At 44.9% G+C, this 24,411-nt stretch overlaps 1 protein-coding gene across 9 annotated transcripts in view; it reads right to left on the reverse strand.

Annotated features, from left to right (window-relative positions):
* LOC135388602 (uncharacterized) overlaps positions 1-24,411 on the reverse strand; it is a 100,230-nt gene that overhangs the window by 31,432 nt on the left and 44,387 nt on the right. For 6 of the 9 annotated variants that reach the window (XM_064618233.1, XM_064618238.1, XM_064618234.1 and 3 more), the window contains 10 exons: positions 20,224-20,306; positions 19,876-19,961; positions 19,660-19,812; positions 19,466-19,598; positions 15,125-15,213; positions 12,212-12,293; positions 10,142-10,288; positions 4,868-4,906; positions 2,639-2,743; positions 709-777 (listed from right to left, as the gene is read on the reverse strand). In XM_064618233.1, the coding sequence (XP_064474303.1) occupies positions 709-777; positions 2,639-2,743; positions 4,868-4,906; positions 10,142-10,288; positions 12,212-12,293; positions 15,125-15,213; positions 19,466-19,598; positions 19,660-19,812; positions 19,876-19,961; positions 20,224-20,306 (986 nt within the window). The remainder of the gene's footprint in view (positions 1-708; positions 778-2,638; positions 2,744-4,867; positions 4,907-10,141; positions 10,289-12,211; positions 12,294-15,124; positions 15,214-19,465; positions 19,599-19,659; positions 19,813-19,875; positions 19,962-20,223; positions 20,307-24,411) is intronic. The other 3 variants (XM_064618235.1, XM_064618236.1, XM_064618239.1) reach the window with 3 other exon arrangements.

Below are 24,411 nucleotides of genomic sequence, written 5' to 3' on the forward strand. Positions count from 1 at the left end.
GAGTACCAAAGTAATGCTATCGCATGAAAAAAAAAAAAAATTGTAGTGACTCTCTATAATCACTCCAGGGGCAAACAGCAACAACTTTATTTGGTGATGATGATGATGATCGGGGAGTTTTATCGCAGGGAGCGATACCGATTGCTGGCGGGTGATGTGGGAATCAGAATAATAAGTCGACTCACAGTGAGGACAGAGTGAGTGTGAGGGCAAAGCGTTGGTGCACTGGACGAAGCCTACAAGGGTGACTAATCACTCGTAAACACTTCACTGGCTTTTGTGTGAGTGAGGCTAGGGACTGTGAAATATGTACTGTGCAATACTTCGCGATTTCTTTGTCCACGCGAAAAACGCGAATTTTAGTATCTGCCAATGGCATATCCCACTTTGGACGTTAAATACTAAAAATTAGTATTGCACGATACCCAGATACCCAGTCAACACAATGCACAGTCCACGCAATTTTTTTGTCCCCGCAGTTCCCCACCAAAAAAAAAAAAGAACAAAAGAAAATAAAGATAGAAACATTATTTGTAGTTGAACATGATATTGAAAACGCGGAGAGACGAAGACACACCTGTGTGTGTGTGTGTCCCTCCGCGTTCTCAATCATGTTCAGTCCCAACCAACACGCCCTACACATTCTCGCAGAATTTGTAGCACTCAATCAATGCACAATATACCTTATATTATTTCAAGTTCACTCACTCGATCAGTAACATTACTCAGTTGCGCAATAAGCGGAGCAACATCCTTGTCCAGCTCGTGGAAGTATCGCTGCAACAGAGGGATACGTCGTTAGTACAGAGCAGGCTTCGAGACAAACGCCACTTGTGTAGGTAATCACTTTTTATATGCTTTCAAAGTGTTGGGCTGAAGAGCTGTAACGACTATATCTTTAATGCATCAGGTGAGAGGTTCTTCAGCGCACTGCTTCTAACACTTGCTACCCCATATCAAAATTTACCGTTTCAGACGCTTTTTAAAGTCCCTTTTTAAATTGTTTAAATTAAAATCTCTGAAATTTTTTTGACATTTAAAACTGTATTTAGAATGCACTGTGGTACAGCTTTCGGGTGGGTTTTCTGCCAACGGGATAGTGCGGGTATACGTTCAAAAATTGCTCCTTTGATAAGTGATTTGGAGTTGGCAAAAGTAGGCAGCTGTTTCCAGGGGATTTGGAGGGGGGATTTATTAGCAGGTATGTTGGTGACTTTTTGGTGCGTGTGGGTTTGGGATTAGTGATGAATCGGGTATGCTGGGTGAGTTTGTTCGATAGGGTTTGGGTTTAGAGTTATTGAAAGGGAAGAGGATGGTCAAGTACAGTATTTGGATCTGAAGATTTCTTCTGAGAGGAAGGGAGTGTTTTGTTGGGAATATCGGCAGTGCTGTAGAAACGCCTTTTAACTCCAATATAAAAAAAACAGTTAAAGCTGCAGTAGCAAAATCTCTGGTAAAAAATGCTTTGGGAGGTCGTGTGCCCATAAAGTGGGGTCGAGTTGCATGGAGCAGAAGACTAGGCGTAAGGAACCTGGGTATCCGAGGTAATACAATGAGTGATGTTGTACGTAGGTCAATTAAGGAGTCTAGTGGTCCTCAATCGCAGCGTGAACAGAGGGATTGGAGGGGTGTTGGGGTGATCACGCATTTTCATCAGGCACGGCGTTGATGATGTATTTAAAAGGGGTGAATGGCTTAGGTCTCTGATGGCAAGAGTAAACCGGACAAAAAGGGGGTGGAGGGAGTCGTCTAAAACACTTTTATCCTTTTGTGGTCTGTATGGTCGGGGTTGTTTATTGAATTCCTTTGTCGTGTGGTTGCCAGTACATTGGTCAAACTAAACGCTGTGTTCATGTATCATGTATGTTTGACGGAACATAAGGCCTCGAGGGGAAAGGAATATGGTAAGCTGGTTAATATGGCTAATATGGTAAACACTTAAGGGCATGTTCCGGGTGCGAGCCACAGATCTGAAAAACACAGGTTTTGTTTAAAAGTCGTAAGTTATGGGTTCTCCTGTAAGACGCGTTATTCACAAAACAGGCAGGTGAGAGCTGTGTGGCTCTCTGATACCCAGATACCCGAGAGAAAACGTGGCTTCTGTGTTGTTAACTGGCAAAATCCAGCAATGTATTGAGAGATAAAAGGAGGGACAGGTTGTCGGAGGGCGGTTGTTTGCTTTGGTGTGATAGGAAAGTTCTAGTTGATTGTGTCGGTCATTGGCTCCCACTAGAGGTTGTGCAAGCAGGGTTCTACGTAAGCGTGCGTCTGGCGGATTAAAATTGTGTTTGTCAGTCAATGCTCTTCGTCTCCGTCTTGTCATTTGTTTACCCCTGCACTGGGGTTTTTACCTCTTTTAAAATCCCTGGTGTGCTATGTAAAGCAAGATGAAACTCGCTTAATTTCTGAACCAATCATTAGGAAGCATGTCTGCTGAATCTGTTCTGCTCAGCGTTTGTCGGCTCTTATCTCCTCACTCCCTTCGTCCATGGCATTCTATCGATCCATTATCCAGTCTGCGTTAGACGGTTACACACTACATTGTTTCTCCTGGTAACCGTATGGAAGACGCTGTGGAAGTGACTCAGAGGCTGAGCAATGAATTTTGATGTAGGAGTACAGATAAAGATGTTATTACCGCGTTCATCTCCTTTGTAACACATTCGTCCATCTTGTCCCACTGTGCGCTCGCTGAACCGGCAGTAAATGTTTGGAAGCCAAGCAGAATATCTGCAGCATAGGCCTGCACAGACAAAGCTGCTCTGAGGTGTGCTGTTAATCATGAACCTCAGCCAAGGTTCGGACTGGGAACAGCTCTTACTCGAATTATAACGCCTTAAATGTCCACTGGTCGGTCTGAAGTATATTTCCCTGGTAAGATTTCTTTGTCCGAATCCGGCCCTATGCACACTAACATTGTCCCAAAATGTTAAATTTCAATTACAGTCTTGCGACCCACGGCGTAAATATCGTTACCGGAGTGTCCACGGGCCAAACTCCTGCCAGACAATGACATAGCCTGGTGTCCATACTTGTGTCCGAGGGATATGGAGGTAACACGAGTAAGCGGATGTCAGAAATCAGAAAGAAAGGGGAAGGCAATTTTGGCTGTACACGCGTATCACACTGACAGGTACGCTGCTTCCGATTACGGCAACGTATTCCTCAACCTCACCAGTTCGGGATGTACACTAGTGCTTGCTCCCGATTTCATTTCAGCCGCTTGTTTTTCCCTCGACTTCGTAGGCTCAGTACATTCGGTATCAATACCCAGCATCTTGTACGGCTACAATATAAACACTGAGCAGGAGTGCGTATTGTGAACCTTCTCAATGTTTGTTCACTGTGCGTGAGAGAACGCACGTCCAGCTATTGCAGTAACATCCGTTGCGTCGACTACAGGTTCCGTGATAGTAGTCAGGCTCGGGACCGTATTATTTTTATTCATTTTATTTTTTATTTAGGATACTGTTGGTCCACAAGTGGAGCGTTACAGGTGGGTCGACGGCAAAACAGGTTCTAAAGTTGCAACAAAATTATACAATTATGTGAATGCAAAGCGCAAGTAGATGACACGGGCTCGAAAGATATAATCGGAGTACCCGTTTCAACTTTCAATTTGAATGATTTCACGACGTGTGGATCCCAAGTATCGTTTTGCCGAGCGATTCGCGTCAAATGAGATATTTTTGGCTTTCAGGTAACTACTTATTTCAGTTGTTGTTGAACGGGTATGTTCATAGTTTTCGTCACACTACTGGAGAATGTATCCTCAGTATCAGAGCTGATAATTTAAAGAATATGATTCACTCTTACATTTTTGTTATGTGACAGATATGTATAGAAAGAACGCGAATATGACTAGAGTTCAGAATGCATAAGGCCTATAATGAGGCACCTCTGTCTACGGTCCATGAGAGTGTTAACGTCTGAGGAATTTCGTGGCTGATCCGTGAAGAAAAACACATCTACATTTCTCTGTTTAGGCAGAGGATTGACGGCTCTGCTTCTACAACACAGCAACTTGCCACAAATGAAGCTGCATGCAGGGATCGGAACCGAAACTGAACCAAAAATATATATCTTTTTTTGCCCTCGTCGAAACGAACCGGAACTCAATCGAAAAAAATTTAGGTGGTTACTGATTCACGAAATGGTTCAGACGTAATGTGCATTGTGAGAGATTGGAACTACGATTTACACAGCGGATTGAGGCGCATTGCCAACAAATTCGAAACCAAAACTGAACATAGCAACAACAGCCAATAACGGCTGTGACAATAACGGCAAGTCCCTGAGCAGGATCTAATATGGTGTATATGATGAGTGAAAGTAGAGCACACACTATGCTACCGTAACGTTGCACCTGAAATGCAGATCTGTAACATGCATGAACCACCGCTGTGTCGGCAACAAGAACAACAAAATTACTGCTATTTGTGCTATTTGAGGATCGTAAGGATGAGCTTGCTTTTAACCCATGGCAATCTGAAAAACGGCTCCTAATTTGCTCCTAACCGTTTTTCATGTTACGTGTGTGATTCCCTCTTCGCGGGCTCCTTGACAGTGTTTTATTTTTTTCCCCTTTTCGACGTATCCATGGCAATCTGCTCAAAATTCACTTTCCTGAACCGGTCCGAACCGACATTTTGCGCTGCTGCGGAGCTGAGTTCGAACCGAATCAATGCGCCTAGATTGTTGTCATTACAGCTATGGAGAGTCAAGCTGCATTTTAAAGCCCGTCAGCCGGCTGGTTCCAAATGTACGTAAATCTTCGCCTTGACGGTACTTAAGATGAAATTAGAAGACTTGAAGATAGAGGTAAATGTACAGTAGAAGGCAATTCCTCAACCAAACGTCTGCTCACCCTGGCGGTGTCTGTAGAGATGGGAGTGGTAATGGTCGGCTGCAAATAAAGCGGAACTTCAGAAATAATTGAGATCCAGAAGAAAATATAGATTATATAGTACAGCTCCAGAAAGTGACTGAACGAGAGCGCACAGGCAGCCTCCCCACAAATAAAAATATACCGTTTAAGGCATGAATAACTGAATCCGCCACTTGCGGAGAAACTGGCACCATCTGTTGGACGCGGAAGGAACTATAGGGCTTCCTTCGTTCGAGGGTGTTCGGTTAGAACGCTCTTGAAATTCTCGTTGTCTCGTAAATTCTCGTTGCGGAAAGCTTTCCAGAGATGACAGTTGTTCAGGAATTAACTTCCTCAACGCCAGATTGTGAATTGCTGACCATTAAGTGTATGCGCTTCTTATTTGTTGCTCTATACCGCCCGCCTTCAGGGAACATGCAAAGCTTCCTTGACTGCTTAGAAGGGTTATTGTCATACTGTGGTGACAATAAGATGAATGCTGTTATCTGTGGTGATCTGAATGTCAACCTTCTTGCAAATACAAGGAACTGTCGCAGACTTCTTAACTTGCTCCAAAGTTACGGATTCACAAACACAATCAACTCACCAACAAGAATAACGCAAAACACTGCTACACTACTTGACCTTGTAATAACTAACTGTGACCTGAATACAGCTACTGCTGGTACAATCACAGCTGACATAAGTGATCATTTTCCCGTTTTCTTGTCAGTCAAACTAAGGGGACTTCACCGCAAGATTAATCCCACGATTTCGAGAAAAGTGATAACGGACGCAGGCTTGATTAACTTTGAACACCACCTTGCCCAGACTGATTGGAGCAACGTATTTACGCAAGACGATCCAGACGCTGCTTTTGAAGCATTTTTATGCCGCTATAAAGAGGCGCATGAGCTATGTTTTCCTGTTAAAACATATAAGATGCACAAGCGTGCACGTAAACCTTGGATCCTTCCGATACACATACGTAAGATAAGGAAGCGTAATGCGCTTTATTCTCAGTTTCTTAAGCACCGCACTGAAGAGAACTGGAAGATATACAAGGACTTCCGTAATGGGCTGAATCGCGAACTACGTTCTAGTAAGCTACCTTATATTAATGCGAAGCTCAACATTGAAAACAGAGGGTCGTTGTGGAAGAATCTTGAATTCTTTACTAGAAAAGAGAAGCCCTCAGAATAACATCTCGTCCTTGGTCACCAATGGTCAGGAGCGCAGTGGTGCTGACCTGGCGAATGCATTTAATGACCATTTTGTTGGTGCTATACGCCACGGTAATAACCACAGTATGCCCATATTTTATGATGAATCCCCAACGTCATCTTTGTTTCTCAGCCCCGCCGACGCGGTTGAAGTTTCCTCGATTATTATGTCCATGAAAAACAGTAATGCTCTAGATGCGTTTGGATTGGACATGAAGAGTACTAAACACGTTGCCAATATAATTGCCCCTATAGTGTTGCATATTATTAATATTAGCATCGCACATTCTACATTCCCTGATCAGATGAAAATTGCGCGCGTCATTCCCGTTTTCAAGAAAGGTGATCGCGCTATACTGTCAAACTACAGACCGATATCTATTCTTCCTCACTTTTCGAAGGTCTTTGAGAAAATTATCCATAATAGGTTGCTTAGCTACCTCGATAAACACGCGATTATCTCGCAAAGACAATATGGCTTTAGACAAGGAAAATCCACGGAATTAGCCCTTTTACGGCAAAAGGATCTTATACTGAGCAACTTTCAAGCCAAGAAAATCAGCCTGGGTATTTACATTGATTTTGCAAAGGCCTTTGACAGCCTGAATCACTTCCTGCTCCTGGCCAAGTTAGGTCACTACGGTGTTCGTGGACAAAGCTTTTTTTTCTTTCAGTCATACTTATCTAATCGCCGCCAATACGTTTACTTAGATGAAGCTAACATTTCAGCTACACTCCCCATTTATTCTGGAGTTCCTCAAGGCAGCATTTTAGGCCCCTTACGTTTCCTCCTGTTCATCAATGATATAATTACACTACATCCTGAAATTGTGCTTTATGCTGATGATATGTCACTTTTGGTCAGTGGGTCATCTATCGATGCCTTGTTTCGAGATACAAATGATGTGCTTTCTAGTATAACCACTTGGGCATCTCACAACCAGCTAAATATTAATGTTCAGAAGACTGTCGGCACTCTTTTTGCCCCTCGTGGCACTAACGTTACTCTCACTCATGATTTGTTTATCGGTAACTCAAAAATCCAGCTAGTTGACCACATTAAGATCTTGGGGGTTATTTTCGATAACAGACTACTGTGGCATAATCACATTTCTTATGTGGCATCAAAAATTAGCAAAACTATCGGTTTACTCCAAAAGCATAAATACATGCTTCCAACCTGGAGCAAACGATTACTTTATCAAGCGCTTGTTCAGTCGCACTTAAACTACTGCAGCTTAGTATGGTGCACAGCTTCCAGAACCCTGCTCCAACAACTTCATCTTCTACAAAAAAGAGCTCTTCGTATCATCGAAGGGGTTGCTTTTGATGCATCGACTGAGCCACTTTTTCGTAAACACAATGTCCTACCAATTTTTCGTCAATATACATTTCGTCTTGCAATAGCTTACAAGCAGGCTCTGAGAAAACCAAGCGATCTTTCCATGCTAGCTCGTGTGCAAAAGATTACGAGGTGCTACACATTCCGCAATCCAGATATATTCCACGTTCCCTACTCTCGGTCTAACTATGGCTTACAGAGATTGGAGGTTGTCGTGCCACGTCTTCTTAACTATTTGCATCGTCTAAACATTGACATTGAACGGATTTCTTTCAGTGAGCTAAAGGTGATAATGTTTGATTTTGATGTTGTGCTTGTGTAACCTGCACTTATCTCAATTTTTGAGTATACAACAGTCATTGCCGTGGATTAATATTGTGTTCTCTTTTGCTTTTTTGGTGTGTTCTACTTGAGTTTTGTTTCCATGTCTTTTTCTCCGCTTTTGTACAAAATGTATTGTTCCTTTTTTACCCTAATCTTCTATTAGCCAAAAACCAACATGGCTTGTCTCCGGTTCTGTTCAGGTGCTGCTTCTGTAATCCGGGGACGAGGCTCCCCTCAAGCTTCCCTAAGCTTTTTTGCCTCGCCTCCGTCCATCTTGTGTATGGAAAAATAAATGAAATGAAATGAAATGAAAAAAAAAAATACCGAAGTGGTTTCCTTTGTTTCTTGCCGTTCTCTGACTGTTTTCTTTGGGTGTTTGTCGGTCAGATCGAGAAGAGCGAGAATTTCTGTCCATGATCGAGAAGGACGGCATCCCTTTCCGTTCTTGGAGTTCGGATGGACAGTATTTTTTTGAGCATGCTCTCATCCCAGAAGTTCTCTCCAAACGCAACCGCCGCCTGGGAAACTTGGGGAATTATATCCCGTACAAAAAGTATATAAATGGGTACTATGTCGTAGACACTAGACAGTATCCGGGAGCTGAAGATCCGTCTAAGGAGGCAACAGTCGTGAAGTGCAAAATGAATGTATACGTATATTGTAACTTGTAGCGCATACAGTGCAACAAACATTTCCCCAGTTGCGGTTCTCATAACTGAGCCATTTTTATTACTTTGTTCATGATAAGGTCACTTCACAGATGATAATACGATAATACATGCACAGTTGTTTAATACCTTCCCTGTGTCGTGCTAGGCCTCATTTATAAAGGGCATTTGGAAAATACTAAGGTTGCAGCATACATAAAATATCTGCTCAGCAATGTCCACCATGCTGATGGGAAAGGCCCGATCAAGAATGTGAAATTCTTTCACACGTCGGATCACAGGTTCAACATGCACTCTTTCACTGGCAATTTCTCTTGTACTTTGAACACTGCTCTTGGATATCTGGGCTTCTCCTCTCACCCTAAATGGTAGATTGTACACTTCAGTTCATTGGGTTGGGGGAGACACGGAACATTGGAGCCCTTATCTACCATTATGGCGTCACCCTCTTCGAGGCGATCTAACAATCCTCTACTCTGCACCATGTCCACATCAGATACAAACCCACCCCAAAGCGCTCGGCCCTGCGCCCGGCCAAAGCGCCCGGCTTTTTATTATTATTAAATAAATAATAATAATAAAAAGCCGGGAAACAAAGCTGATGTAACCGCCCGGCGTGCAGACAATAACTGCTTTCTAGGTGTTGTAATGTTTATAATGCGAATAAGTCTGTCTCTGTGCATTTAGTGAGGGTGGCCTCCGGATTCCGACTTCAGTCGCATCGAGTACTAATCTTGTGTTGGGAAGCTTGCGAAAAGCTTTGGGCAAATTCGTTTGAGTTTCTGGACGGTTGGAAATACTGTCATGTCTCGCAATTCTTCCTGTCGTTTCACAGCCCGAAACCACTGAACCCGTTTTTGAGGATATAACGTATCACACGGAAACCTGAAAAAAAAAAAAATAGAAAGAAACGTAACTTCTTGCCCTGCACATAATTCGTGCAGCCAGTAGCGGCGAAATGGCGTCTGTTTTCCAGCCAATTCGAAACTCGGTGGGAAGCACGAGGGAGAGGGGGATGTGCGCATGCGCCGTGTTTTTTTCGCAAGTGGCGGATTGCTTCAACTGCGCTGGAAGTCTCCGCTCATATTTCGGTCGTCGACAGATATAACTTGTTACCGACGAACATTAGACGACTTTAGAAAATCCCAGAGAGCTTAGCGCCCCTTTGGACTATGGAAACTTGCTAGTAGCATTGAGGAGAAGGCTTCCAAGATGTTTAGGTTCCTTCTCTGTCGACCGATTGTCGACGAGGAGTCATGGTCAGGGAAAATGAAACGTGAAGGACAGTTCATTCCAGTAATCTCCCTGGATGTAATGCGTACACAAGGAACACTGGGATTTTCTGAAATGTCTATTCTCGGTAGGGTTTCCACACTTGCTTTGAAGCTTTGAACTGCTTTGCTTGCTATACGTGGATTTTACCCCTAGAGAGGAATCCGGGTTGGTTCTCGCTAGTTATTGTGATCCACTGGCCGTAAGAAATGGACAGTCTTTAGTGGCCCCGCTGAAGGCATTCTTCTGAAGTCAGTGTATTATGGTTGCGACGCAACGATTTCCTCGTGCACATTAGTCACGGCTCGGCGCTCCATACCATTCATGACAGACCATTCGATGCAAAGAACTACCCGTTGTCTGGCCAGGTTCATGTGATCAAAACGCGAATCCTATATGTATCCCGCAGAAACATGTATGTGTAGTGGAAGAGTATGTTACTCACGGGTGAGCTGAGACTTGTAATCGCCTCCGAGACTTCACGCATGGCCTCGCGGCCGGCAAATGTAGTGCGGCTGGCGAACTCGGTGTTGTACTTGTCGTACTTGAAGGCTGTCCCGTCCTCCAACCACTTGTAATATTTTGGTGGATTCTAAAACATCAAGCTGCGATGATTCCCTGTAGCGCTCTAATGGAACACGGGGCTAAGTTGACTTCCGGGTAAATCGAGCAGAAAACAAAGAATATGGGCTGGGAAATCAGGCTGCAATAGTCGAGCAATAATTTGCGCCGGTTGTTACATGACTATGCCATTTCGATGGCTACGTTAAACACTCTCGACGGTTTTCGTCCGTGGGACGATTTGATTGGCAGTAGCATCAGCTGAAGAAATACCCCAAGGGTGGAGGCGTACGCCTTTTTTGGGACGTTTTGTCTGTCACAGCCTCCTCCCTCTCCTCTGAAAGCGATGGTAAAAGGGATCGCCGTTGTCGGCCTCACACAGGCGGGCAACGTCACGACTGACGCCCTGAGGAATATGCATCCTGGGCCGACTTCTAAGTGAACTGTGTCGACATATGTCTGAAAGCCTCTGAGGAAAATCCAGGGAAAACCCCAGACAGCACAGCCACTCGAACCCAGGTACCTCCCAGTCTCGACGTGGTATGGTCAGCACGCTAACCACTGAGCCACGCGAGCTGGTGATCTCGTCCTCTGAAGACAGTATCAATAGCGATACGATCTACCCCTCTCATATTGTAGCCAATCAAATCATCCTTGACGCGTGAGAAAAAGGCGGAATACCTCCTGGGACTTGGGAATAGCAAACTCATCGATGTACAAGAGAAACCAAACAATAGATCGGTTTTAGTATATCGGAACAATACGATCGGAACATGGGAAAACGATACGATAAAGGAAGTTATCAAATCGAAGCTTAGCAATGTGATGTACCGCGAACACCTTCCGATCTACCAGAACTCGCTAATGACTTTCAATTACCAAAGTAGGCGTAATTAAAGAGGCTGCCTAAACAAGTAGCTTTCTTTCTACAGTGAGGCACAAAGTCTATGTCTCTGCGTTTTTGCCCACAGATGCGTTTTCACTAAAGGGGTTGTCCACCAGCTTTGCCTTTATCTATACGGTTTGTTTTCTTTCGTTGAAGACGACACACACAAATGAAAGGAGGAACAGAAAATAAAGACCTGCTGCTTTCTGTCTGGTAGCGCCATTTTAGCCTTATTATGCTCCTTATGATGGAAGGGACCCGATGTAGTTATGAAGGCTTATTGGAGTTTTAGGTAACCAGTTGTTGGCCAATGTTCATGGCACGGGGGTGACACAAACCCGCCATTGTTGTAACTACACTCAAGCGGGCGGTTTTCGCAAAACTGCCATCTCGTCCTGAACACACGTCACAGGAAATATCATTTTGAGGTCATGCGACTTTGTTCGTTTAAGCGCTTGCTGACATATTCCGACCGGCATGAAGCCAAGAGATCAGCGTAAACCATACGGTGCTTCTTCCACAATATGGAATCGCATCAGATCAGTGTGTCATAATGCCGAGTCGTCATCGCATCTTTGGAAGTGGTCAACAGTACGACGCCTCATGTATAAAACTGCGCGTTTAATGCGAGATTATCGGATGAAAATAACTACTGAGGTCGAAAGGCGCCCGAAACGGTGCACAGAAACAGTAAACGCCTAGTTTGCAAACGATTTTGCAGCCGATTACGTCCGTGGCAGTCTTTAAGGTCACGTATGCGTTGACGTTTGCTGTGACGTGCGACCAGGACCTGTCCAAAATGCACTGCGTTCGCCAAGCACGCTTTCGTCTATGGTATCGTGCATTGTATGCACCCATGTGGAAACTGTTCTAGCAAGCTGTTCCAGCCCATTGTGCCGGTGTGCCGTCACCAACATCGACATTAGTGTGTCCGTTATTTCGTGGCATACGATTGATGTGTGTTACTTTCTCTGGAAAACAGGAGAGCGACAAAATAGGATGAAAACAGGATGTTCCGAGGTGTTCCTGTGCACCTTAAATAAGCATACCGTAATGAAAGACACTCACGTAAAGGTTAGCAACATTCTCCAATCCTTTGATGTCTTGATTCCTAGTGAGGTTGAGGAGGGACGGGTTGCTCGGACAATGGCTGTCAATGAATTCAAATGCATTGTGAAAACTATACAAGCTCGGGATTTCGTATAGCAGTTTCCGAGGCTGAAATGAATGTAAAGTCTTTCAGCTTCGTGGTCGGTGTGTACCAGTCTGTTTGCAATCAAAAATTGTGCTATTTCTTTCCAATTAGCTTTCTGATATTTCGCCGGGTGAAAACACACTCGGATATTGGCCAATTACATCAGTGAGTCAGCTCATGCAGGGCACGTGATGGTGGCTGCCCCGCCCACCACACACACACACAATAACAGAAAAGGAACAGGGAAAATTATTCTATTTTGCCAGTGGCACTTTTTAAAACAAAGTAACGAAAAGCTTCGTTCAGAGAGACCTTATAAACGTGGCAATGTATATGTCGAACCTGTCTTGAGCCCAGTGGACGCAATCTGATTCGCTAACCTGTCGACTTACATGATCTTCCAACAGACGCTTAGGGAAAGGTACTACCGTGACTCCCTTTAGACAATCGTTTGCGCATGTCCTCGCCATGTTTGCCCTCACTACCTCACGTTCGAATTTTTGTCACCGGAGGGTTCTCCTCACCTCACATTTCTTTCCAACAGTTTTTGCCTCCACCATTTCCGTTGTTTTCGCAAGGGAACCCCTTGTCCTATGTGTCAATATAAGGGGGAGTAAAAGCTCCGGCATGAATATGCAAATTAGTAAGCCACCATACTGTACAAGGTACTTCTATCTTAAAACAGAACTGCATCACATAACACGATGAAAGTCAACCATCACCAATATCACTCATGATCTGTGGAAAGCGTGGGGCTCACACGTTTTTGTGACCATTACTATAAGTGATACTACTATTTCAAAAGGCGCACACCTCCCGCTTTAGACAAATCATGTGGGAGAGAGCGATGTTATTCGGGATGATGGTTGGCTATGAGCGTGTCATGCAATAAAGTTTTGTTTGAAGAATATAGAGGACACGTTACATTTCATTTCATTTATTAAATCGACAGGGCCCTATAAAGTTATTACATGGGCTTAGGAGGCTAGCGTGTCCCTAAAGAGAAAAATTCGAGAGAACAGTAACTCGAAGTGTATAACAAGATAACAGCTTGCCTTCAGAAAAGCCGTCAAGTGCAAGAAATATTAGTGAGTTAAAGGGGATGTTTGTCGATGCCCCGTGACCATAAGACTGTTACATTTCTATATCACACGTACAGGCTTATTTGTACGCATGAAAAATTCTCACCTCCACATACTGTCAATCTTTTTCTAAAAAAAGCCTCAGTTCATCTCACCTCAAGCATTTTCTGAAAATTACCTCACCTCAATATTAATCGCAAATTTTCCCTCGCCTCACTATAATTCTCGTTCAGGGGATTCCCGTCATCTCATCTTCAACTTTCCTTTCTGCAGATTTTTCTTACCTCGCCTCAACGTTCGTAAAATGTGGCGCATAATCGGATACGTGGAAGCTAAGTAACGTATTTTCTTTCCGCGTGTATTTAATGCATTTTTTAAAAATAAGCACGCACTCATTCTCGATGTAAGTCGTCAGCGACACTTCATTTCGAAACACGACCAGTATGCTACAGGGAGTGTAATGGAAGCACCCGTAATATATTTTTGGCATGAAGTGCGACCGCGTAGTATGACGGGCGACTTCAGATTTGTGATTGTGGGTGGGGTTGCCCTGCTGCTTTTAACTTGTCGATGAGAATTAAACCAGCATGTAGGCCACTTCTTAGAATGTGCGTTTTTCGCCTGAGAACTGAAAGAAAATGTACGAGAGTTGCCTCGGTCCCCAGTCACATCTGTAAGTCGTCTGCTCAAGCCGGTGCACGAGCGCGCACAAAGCAAGCGATTTCTGCATCCTATCAAGGACTTAGCTGTTCTTATTGTTGCCAACACGGATCACGGCATGCTCTGCAATCTATCAATTTAATTCGGTTATTTAATAACCGTGACGTGCTTTGTCGGGTAAAGTCGCGGTATTAAATTTTCAATAAAGGGCAAGCGAATGGTACACTCTATGAGAGGGGCAGGGTTACGAGACCGTTCGTTTAAGCAAGTCATGCACCACATTACTGCGTTTACGGCTGCGCATAGCGTCTCACGTGTACCTTCGTTCCATCCTGAAGGATGTTCCGTTGTAATGATTCGCTGTCAGCGGACGTAACACGCAAGCGCAACCGTAAACACAGCAGTGTGCATCAGCCTTTATGGCCCTTGCATTATTTACTGTTACACGAGAAACTCGAATGCGATTTATCTCTCAATTCCCTTTTTGTGGAGCCGGAGTGCGCCTAATGTCTTCTCATCGTGGACGCACACGGGCAATGACAAGAAGCTATTGTTCACTAATATATGCTTAACCTCGACAAGAAAACAAAATATCTTCAGTTGCGTCTGCCCTACGATAACGCTTCGACAAAGATAATAGTGAGTTTTAGTGCATCGTACGCTATCGCCTATGCTTACGTAAGGGGTATCGTTGGTGCTTCTGCGCACGCGCAAAACAGAGGGAGCTTTGCGCATTGCGCTGAACCACCACGATATCCCTTACGTACTACTCGCGACACGGTTGTCCGAAATTAGCGTCCCGCTGTTTATCCCATCCTAAATCCCCAGGTGTTGCAATCGTTTTCAGTAATAAACGTGTGCAGAATGTAGCCTACCTTGAAATACAATATTGACACATCATTTCGGAGGGCAACTTACGAAGCGCGGACTGCGGACACACTGATCGGCGATTTAAGACAACCGTGTCGCGAGCAGTACGCGAGGCGACAGAGTACGATATATTAAAACTCACTAATTATAGTCTATCTGTGACGTAATGCAAACCTTATAACCCAACTGGGCTTCATCGTGCTGTTGTACATTACATCAGGGGCGTACTCCGGTCCCTCATGCACATACAGCGTACCGATCACCTGGAAATGAGGAAATCACATGGTTGAAATGCGGTAATACCAGTTGCATTGCTAATAAAAGGTCACTTCGCTGTTATCATCGCACCAATTATTGCACTGATGCTCAATGAGTAAGTGGACGGGATTATGCAAGAACAATCATTTCTTACGCTCTTAAACTATATCAGACACTAACGGCCGTATTTCAATGCGTCAGAATGAGCCTTCGGTAGGCAAGAATCGCGGCGTGGTCTGATTGTAGCCACGGCGCGGCGAGTGGAGAGGGAACGAGAAAATGAGAGGACGCGTGGATAGGGCTGTTGCAGCAAAGTTTGCACAGCGCCATGTTCTGCCCAAGTGGCCACGGATCAAGACTGTAGGGAGTTTCATCAGCGGGTTCTGCGTGGTGTTCCAAGCGGTATGCGTCAAGGAGAGCTACAAAACCTGTAGGAAATCCACAGAAAAAGCATCTTCCCAAGTGCGAACAACTGGAGACCATGTATTTGAAAGTGCCACGTCGTCTGCAAACTACCGCGCGTTGCATATTTTGGGGCGCTGACGTTGCTGCTCACTCGCGCCACCTGGCCCACCGAAACAGGTCTATAGCGGGGCGCAGGCAACCGGCAGTGTGCAGCTTCGGTGGTCGACAAGTTCAGACGTGTCCGCGTGGGCGCGCCATCGGTTATGAAAGCTGTGCGGAGGCTGACAGCGGGAGAGCGCCGCGAAGCTGAATCGGAGGAAGCCTGCTCGTTTGGCTGAGGATGTCTTGCGTTAGCGTTGTGAAGGGGAGTTCCCAAACGGTTTTTGAGTTTTAATGCTAACGCATTTCCGTCGGATCCACCAATGAATCGACCACGATTTCTTAAAACAACCCTGGGCTGGACTGAAGACTCTGGTGAATGGAGGGAAAAAGCGTTCCTTCACCTCATTCAAACCCCTTCAATTTAGCGATTGGGCTTCAATGACGTGTCCCGGGAGTATGTCGATCTTCACTCGAAGTGTAACCTATCTTCACCAGGAGTCATTGGTACTAAATGGCGAATGTTACACTCTAAACTCAGTTATGGCAGAGAAAATGAGCACAGCAGTTTCTTATTAAAAGAAAGAAAGAAACAAAATAACATTCTGCGCAGTCGTAATGCTATTAGTCCACTTGTAAAGCAAAGCCGACGAACTCAGCGAACTGCTCGTAGGTCGTAATTACAGCCACCAAAACTCCACATAAGGGACGTGCCGCGAGGACGATTTATGAAACGCGCAACCGGTGTCGAGGAGCAGTTCGAGTGCAGGTTAGGAGTCGACGACCGTCTAAGAATACAGCCGTAAAAATCGAAAACCACGATGAGGAAAGAAGCATCCCTTCACTCAAAGAAACGACGGGTTTCACAGACATGCCTCGGGAATTGCTCCGTCATCGGCTACAGCTTTATTGTCCTCAACAGTCTTTCGCATTTATTTAGGACTAGCGCGCGTTACAATCACTAACAAAAAGGATTGCAGGGGTTTGAGGCATATTTCGGGTGGTTAGTGATAGAACAGGTCAACATGCAGAAGTGTGTTATGATTTTTGAACAGCAAGCACAATAGCGGCGGTCAGATGAGCGGCGTGGTCGCCTCCCACCAACATACTCTCTCAGAAAAAATGCGTAACGGGGGAGTAGCTTCTCACATTTACTCCATTTCCACTCCCCTGTCAGCCGCTTACTCCGTCTTTCTTCCTACATTTACCATATAATTCAATCGCTGCAAATCCTTCTTGCCGGCCAAATTTTAATGCACAAGCGATGTGTGACATCGCCTCCTTCTCGTCCGGTAACCTTCGAGTACTATAGTAACTTGTGTAGTACGGTGGAGCCATCGATATACTGCATCATTTTTGTTATATATTTCATGTTTTTGTACTATAAGACTCTCAATTAGTGAAGTTCTCATCGTTACGTTAGAGTACATCCTGAAATGTGACCTTCTGACACACTAATTACGTCGAATAGGGTAAGGTTGGGCAAGATGACAGAAATTTGCAATTGAATATGAAATTTTTACTTTTCGTGGTTTTCAAACAAACGAGCCATAAGCAAATTCTCAAGGGTCTAGAGCTTGTGACCTGTAAATGCAGGACGGACGTATCCGGTCTCAAATAAGCACAGCACAAGGAATTCAACAATGCAGATTGTCTCACCTTTCTCCAACCCTCAGAGAAAGATGAGACATAACCGTGGTAATGCACTATACAAATTAATTTTTGCAATCCAAGCCGACAAAGTAAAGCCCATACGCCCCTATAGGTCGCTCGCTTTTGCGTGCGCTTCTGCTTTTCTGGAAATGTTCCATGAAAAGGGAAAATTTGCTGGAAAAATCTAGCCAATATGCAAAACAGTAATCTCTGAGGAACTAGCATCTAGCCACCTAAGTATTGACTTATCAGTTTCTAGATTACATTAAATTTAAATCGCATTAAATTGTCGCGTCTTGCCCAGTGCATATTGCCGTACCCCGTGCCCATATTTGGATATATCTAGATGAATGAATAAAGAAATAGGATGTGGACTTAGACCTGCGAAACGCTGCTGCACAGATGGCACGAAAAAGGACTACAGAAAAATCGCACCGTTTTTTTGCGGGTCTTTACATTTCAGGCAGACGTAGCAGATTTTTCCCCCTTGAACGCAAACACCAATCCGAACAATTCTAACGTGAAATAAAGCGGACATGCAGAACCACCTATGAGTAAAGTTTCAAGCGCATGCAGCAGCGCGTCTCTGAGACAGGTGGCGTCGAGCAAAAAATGTCGCCTACTTATCCCGAAGTGGGACTACTGAAATTTCTTAGATCGAAGTATCACACCCCTGATGTGGGTAAAAACGCAAAGAACGGAAAAGGACGAAACACAGACACTGAGCGCAAACTTTCAAGTTGAAAGTTTGAGTCAAACTTGAAAGTTTGCGCTCAGTGTCTGTTTCGCCCCTTTCCGTTTTTGAACTTTTACCCACATGAATGATTCACCAACAGGCCCAAAAGGAAATTTTAAATCACCCCCACCCCCTACCTGCACCAGTATCATAACACGTCCCTGCCTCCTTCACGCGCAACTTTTTCCATCCCCATCGAGTATGTACTACGACGAGTTGCTTATAAGCGGATACAGATATTTCGAAATGACAAATTTCACAGATGATTCCAAAGCAGCTGTGGAGGCACTGGCATAAATCTCTTTCATGGTGTCAGCATGATACCTGTAACTGGTGTCATGGTTACTCCTGGGAAATGGAGTGAAGTGGAACTCTCTTGGAGGGTGTAAGTTTTACTCTAAAAGGGAGTGTTCTCTCCCCTAGATGAGTTGTGACGACACCATTTTTTGTCAGAGTGTATACAGTCAAGATGCTTGACCCCCCCCCGGGCCAATAAATTTTGACCACTGCAGGAAGCTTCATTTGTGGAAACTGACTTCATGTACCTATGTCGAGAAAACCAAACTTTACAGCGCGATGCATATGGACGCTTTTGCCTTTGTACCAGTGGGATGAATACTGTCACAAACGTCGGTGGGGGGCGACGGCATTATTCGTGAATTCATATAAGGGTCGGGAATTCACGAGCCCTGGTCGACAAATATCGGCAAACGTATGAGAAGGGCTTGACGTGTACCAAGCAGTGTCATGCAGCTCAGAAGCGCTACAACGAGACGAATGCATGGAAAAAGGATTTCCAGGAAAAGCGATATATTTTTGCGACAGATGGATGAACCATTTTTGTTTTCGAACATTGCATGTTCATTCGAAAATTCGGTTCCTCGAAAACATCGCGGATTATTTCTGGTTCATCTTAATTGAGCCCAGAGGAAACTCGCCGTCGAAAACATCTAAAAACACTGCTGCCGCCATTTTGCATGTCATTCCATGCGGGGATGCTGTGAGGATTTAGGGCTGTTCAAAGGCTTAAATAAATTTTAAGTATAATTGTATTGGAACTGTTATTCATATGTTGTATATAATGGTTTATCTGTCGAACATACATATGGGAGTACGTTTGTTATTGTTCTGCGAAAGAACATTTACAGCGCCTCGAAAGAATACCTTTCTCCTATTCTAAAAAAAATATTCATTGGCAAACTTTACTGGGTCCCATTCTAAATGACCAGTATAAGTAATGTGCTTGGGCACTGCTTTGCAAAGCGTCAGGGGCAGCGCAGGGCAGCGGCAGTTATTTGAAGTAACTCTGCTCTCGAGGCCTACAAGAAGCATCAGTTGAGTGAGGATGTCCAAGAGTAACTCACATCATCTAAAAACTGCACCTTATGGTGTCTGTACGGATTGCAGATGTAGGCCTCCGCTATGACACCACCCATCATGAAGAGGATCGCTGACGGCATCATGGCGGAGCAAAAGAGCCACATGACCAACATAGCTCTGTTGGCATTGAAAACGAATCTTTAGGAACATGTCAGGTTATGGGCAGCAGAGAGCATACATCACAATCATTATACCAGCCTGGTTGGAGAGGAATCCTCGTTTATTAGGAGGTACCGCTTCGCTGTGACAACTCACGCCGACAACCATGCTGACGAACACCACACACACCAACAACGCAGCGACGGAACACACCATCGTACCATAACCTTCTCTGAAACAATAGCACTTGCGTAAAAAAAAAGGCACGGAGAGGTGCAAGTGAGCCGCTGCATACAGGTACTTAAAGGCAGTGTCGGTCAGGCTGAGTCTACCTAGAAGGCCCATCACACTAATTTCCGGCAGTGGAATGCTCTTGTTGACCTGCGCAAAGAACTTGCCTTCACAATAACGAATACAGACCTCAAGGTGGCCAGACGTGGTCAATGGGAAAAATGAAAAGAGAAGTAATCACGGATGTCGGTTGGCAATAAAGATCAGGAAGCATCCGAATCCGCTAGTTGGAGGTAATCATCACCGTATTGATGTTGACTCGGTTTATTTCTATGTTTACTGAAATAATCTTTCGCACTTTCCGCAAGTCGTGGTCGTATGTTACAGGATCCCGCACTATGATAAGACTTACTGTATCAGATACTGCACGAAGATCGACGGCCTTTCGATTCAATTGGCTCGCGCTGATGTCGTGTTCCTGCTTTATCACTGATGCTGTAACGACACAAGATAATGTCATGTAGTAAGCAGGAGACAAATGACCGGCTAAAGCATGAATATGACTTCGATGTGGTATGTTACAACATACTTGGAGTTCCCCTGAACCACAAATTCGGATTCTAGAGCAGTGTAGCAGTGCGACCTCAGGTAACCAACTTACGAACTTATGTCCGTGCACTTATGCAGAAATACAGCAGGACGAAATTTAGGCTTGGAGAACAATCCCGTTCATGTAGTGGTGGCGCTTATGAAAGGGCTCGCCGTTGTCGGCCACACAGAGGTGGGCAACATCACGACTAACGGCCTGGGGGAATGTACGTCCTGGGCAGACTTCTAAAGCAACTGTGCCAACATATATCCGAAAACGTCCGAGGAAACCACAGGAAAAAGCCCAGACAGCACACCCGTCACCAGGATTCGAAACTGGGTACCTCCCAGTCACGGTGTGGCATGGCTACCACTATAACCACTGAGCCACGCGACCTGGTATCCTGTTCATGCATCATGTATCTGTCGCCCGTGTCTCTAGTTCTCGATGTCATCCCGTACTGGATGATATGTATTGTGGGGGAATACATGTTCACGATGTTATCGAGAGCGATAAGATTGTGCGTGGACTTCTGAGACACGCCCCCGTGTTTTTCTCTTTCGAGCCAGTCACGGGGCGGGCTAGTCTCGTCTGGGGCATGCTAGGTGGTCGACGTTGTGCAGTGCTCACCATGTAAGACAATAAACCTTGTTTCTCTTGTTCAATTGCTGTGTCAGTGTTCTTCGGGGTTACAGCGGGTCGAATACGGAACCACCCCGGGTTTCTGGGCCGAGGTTCCCACAGTATCTGCTATTGTGTCACATGTTTTCATCCCGTTCATGCGAAACAATAGCAGATACATATCGTCCACTAGGGGATGACATGGTGAACTTGAGACACGGGAGACAGATAACATGTAATGTAATGTAATGTAATGAAGTGTATGCGTAATGAAATAATTAATGAATGTAACGAAATGTATGTAAAATTTCGTAACTCTTGAGTCAGTTAATTATCACCTTAAATCTAGTTTTAAAAAAAGTAGGCACGACGGCATCCTGTAGCGGGGTCGTCGAATTAACGTCCCAAATAGCTGCTGAAAACCAGATGTATGTGGTAAGCAGACATATAACCGACAATGGCAGGGTGATATTTTGGGCTCTGTACTGCGTAATCGCCTCGTTCAGGTCATGATAACTTACAGTTTACAGAGAAGCACTGTCAGTTAACGATGTCGCGAAGACAATTTCATTTCGCGTGAAATCATTACAATTCAATGTAGAGATCGTCTTTATCCAATCACTTTCAACTTAGGTACTCAGATAAGGCCTGTGATAGTCGGTGCAGTGACACCTGCGCATTGAGTTGTGATAGCCACATGGTACACTAACGAAACAAGTACCTTTAAGTACTACTTAAAAGTACTTACTTACTTAAAAGTACAAGTACTTTTAAGTAAGGTGAGCTAACATCGCTGCTGCTTGTTGCACGAAGCCGAACTTTGCGGACTGTGTTTTACTGCGGTGACAATGCATTAATGCTGATCCGACGACTCATTTATCATCGCGTGACCTGGGTGGACGTTTGTGCCATTACCCAAATATAGCTCTTGGTTAGACTTTTATCAGAATTCGGCGTGTGACGCTTTTTTGGTAACCCGTCTTTCAGTTGCCTCACTCGGCAAACTTCAAATTTCCACATTGCTATGACCGAACTGGAACCGCGTGCTTCTACAATTTGCGTGCCGACTAGGATGAGACCACATTTCTCTGAACATATCTCGCAGCTCTGGCAGAACAATCTGCAGTGTACTAGGGGAGCTCCGAATAGATCACACAAATCAAAGTTCTCAAGTGACGGCAGAATTTCACGCCATACGTTGCACGCACGACTCGTACTATAAAGTAACAATCTCCAGCCTACCAGTTAGAAACATAGCCGAGGACGGTAGCAACGTGGGGGAGGTAAACATTGCTTCCTACACCTTGTGTCGGAGATTTTCGGCGCACGTCAAACGAACCCCGGGTGCTCCAAATTCTCCGCAGTCCTACCTTGCGGTACGTGCAGCATTTCGCCACACAAATAGACTGACTCCCCTTACGCGTGAGTCTAATCCTAATTATTTTAACACAGCACTTCCCAATTTCTTTAGTTAGTCAATGTTCCAACTTTTCATAATGTTCCAAATTGTTGTTATGTCGTGGTTTTCCGTCTCCGTCCGTAGTATGTTGGACGATGTCGCAACCCGTACAAAAAACGACATCAGAGCAGCCTGATGTAAACATCAAGATTCTTAATGCAACATGAAACAGCCTAATGCGCCATCTGATGTCGTCGGAACGCCCTGATGTGACAATAGAAAGATGGTGTCCGAGAGCATGCTGCTGTGACATTAGAGGAGCCCACCCGACCGAAGAGAGACGAAGGACATAGAAGCACAAACACAACACAAGCCCCACAACGCCCAGCTGAATACTGGCAAACTGAGGATGTGGGTTCGTTGTGGTGCCTTTCCTTCAACTGTCACCACTCAATGGAAAATATGCACTACGATAGTCTAATGGACTCTTCATGGGACACAAGAAAAGCCTTATCGCCCCCCCCCCCTCCCTTACTTGCGGTGCACAAGGAGGGCGTGTTGTTCCAGCTTTCCCTGCAAACCCGACGGGCCGCAGAAATGCCCATCCCGTCTGTGTGGCCTGATTCCAAATGTCTGTGAATGCTTGTGTAGAAATCCCGCGGTAGTCTTGCACTGCCATCTTGTAACCATCGTACTTTTTTGCAATTCCTATATAGTATTGCACCGCACGTAAGTGGAAGAGTTTCTTCCGACCTTCTGCAGATTAACCGTTCTGTAAATTGATTGCACACATTGTAAACAAACTAGTTGCAGCACGCTAGTGGGTCAACACTGTGTCTATAGGTACGTCAGACTGATGTACCCGAACCCGCTCGTACAGGGATACGTTGGTCCGACGTATTCTGACCAAACCTGAAGCGAGTACGTCGAATCGACATATCTGCTCCTACTGAAAGCCGGGTACGTCTGATATTGAGGACAACTGCAGTTGGTGAAGCATTTGAAGCCGATTTTTTTTTGGGGGGGGGGGCGGGGATACGTTTTCGAGGGGGCGCAGCCACCAAGCATCCATGTTGAAGGAGCTTTCGTGTACGGTTTCGGTTTGGGAATTAAATTCGCAAGGTGCTTCGGCTTCAACCCATTGCAGTTACGTGTTTCGTTTATAAAACTCACTGCGTATGCATGTTGGACGTATTACAACGAAATGTTAAACGCGTACGTCGGATCGACGTATATGAAATTGTTAGCCGGCTTCTACTTCCAGCTTCTGGCAGTGCAGGAAATGCTCATGCCGATTTTGTATAAGGAAGGACACTTTCCGGGATAGTCCCCATATATTATAACTTGGAAAAAGGGACTGCTTCAGCAGCACATCACGAAAATGAAGCAGCCATCTTGGATGATTTGTCGGTGTGATATTTCGGTTTTCGAAATGAAACGCGCTATGAACGCGGGTTTCGAAACTGCTACACAGCATCATTGCTGGGTGTACGGTGGGGACTTCCATTTCAAGTCGTCATCTACTGGCCAAGCGTAGGGATGTTTTCCACCAAATAACAGTTCAGTTAATTTCACATATCTGTGCCATTTAATTGGACACTCGCAATATGTCAGGGTTCTTCCCCAGACCCCCTCCAACAAACAAAAAATAAAAATTTTGCGAACTGTCCAAATTTATGAGCCTTGTTGGCTACAGTGGACTTGGTCTATTTTTCAAACACAGTGCATGAAGCTTTTTACAGACACTCAGAGCTCGCGTAATGTGCGTTCCAGCCTGCCGTCGACTGCTTGTAGCATTGGCTGTTATATCTAGTAGACTGTAGTATCTAGTGCCACGACAAAGAGCATGCGCAATAGCTTTTGGAAATGATTTATATTCAGGCAAGAACTTCTGCGAAACATGGTGGCGTCGCTATAACGCTATACTGTAGCTTAGCGACTTGCAGAAACACTTTTCGCAGAACCATGGGTCTCCGGAAGTCAGTACGCTG

This window comes from Ornithodoros turicata, chromosome 3, assembly GCF_037126465.1.
Source record: "Ornithodoros turicata isolate Travis chromosome 3, ASM3712646v1, whole genome shotgun sequence".
NCBI lineage: Eukaryota > Metazoa > Arthropoda > Arachnida > Ixodida > Argasidae > Ornithodoros > Ornithodoros turicata.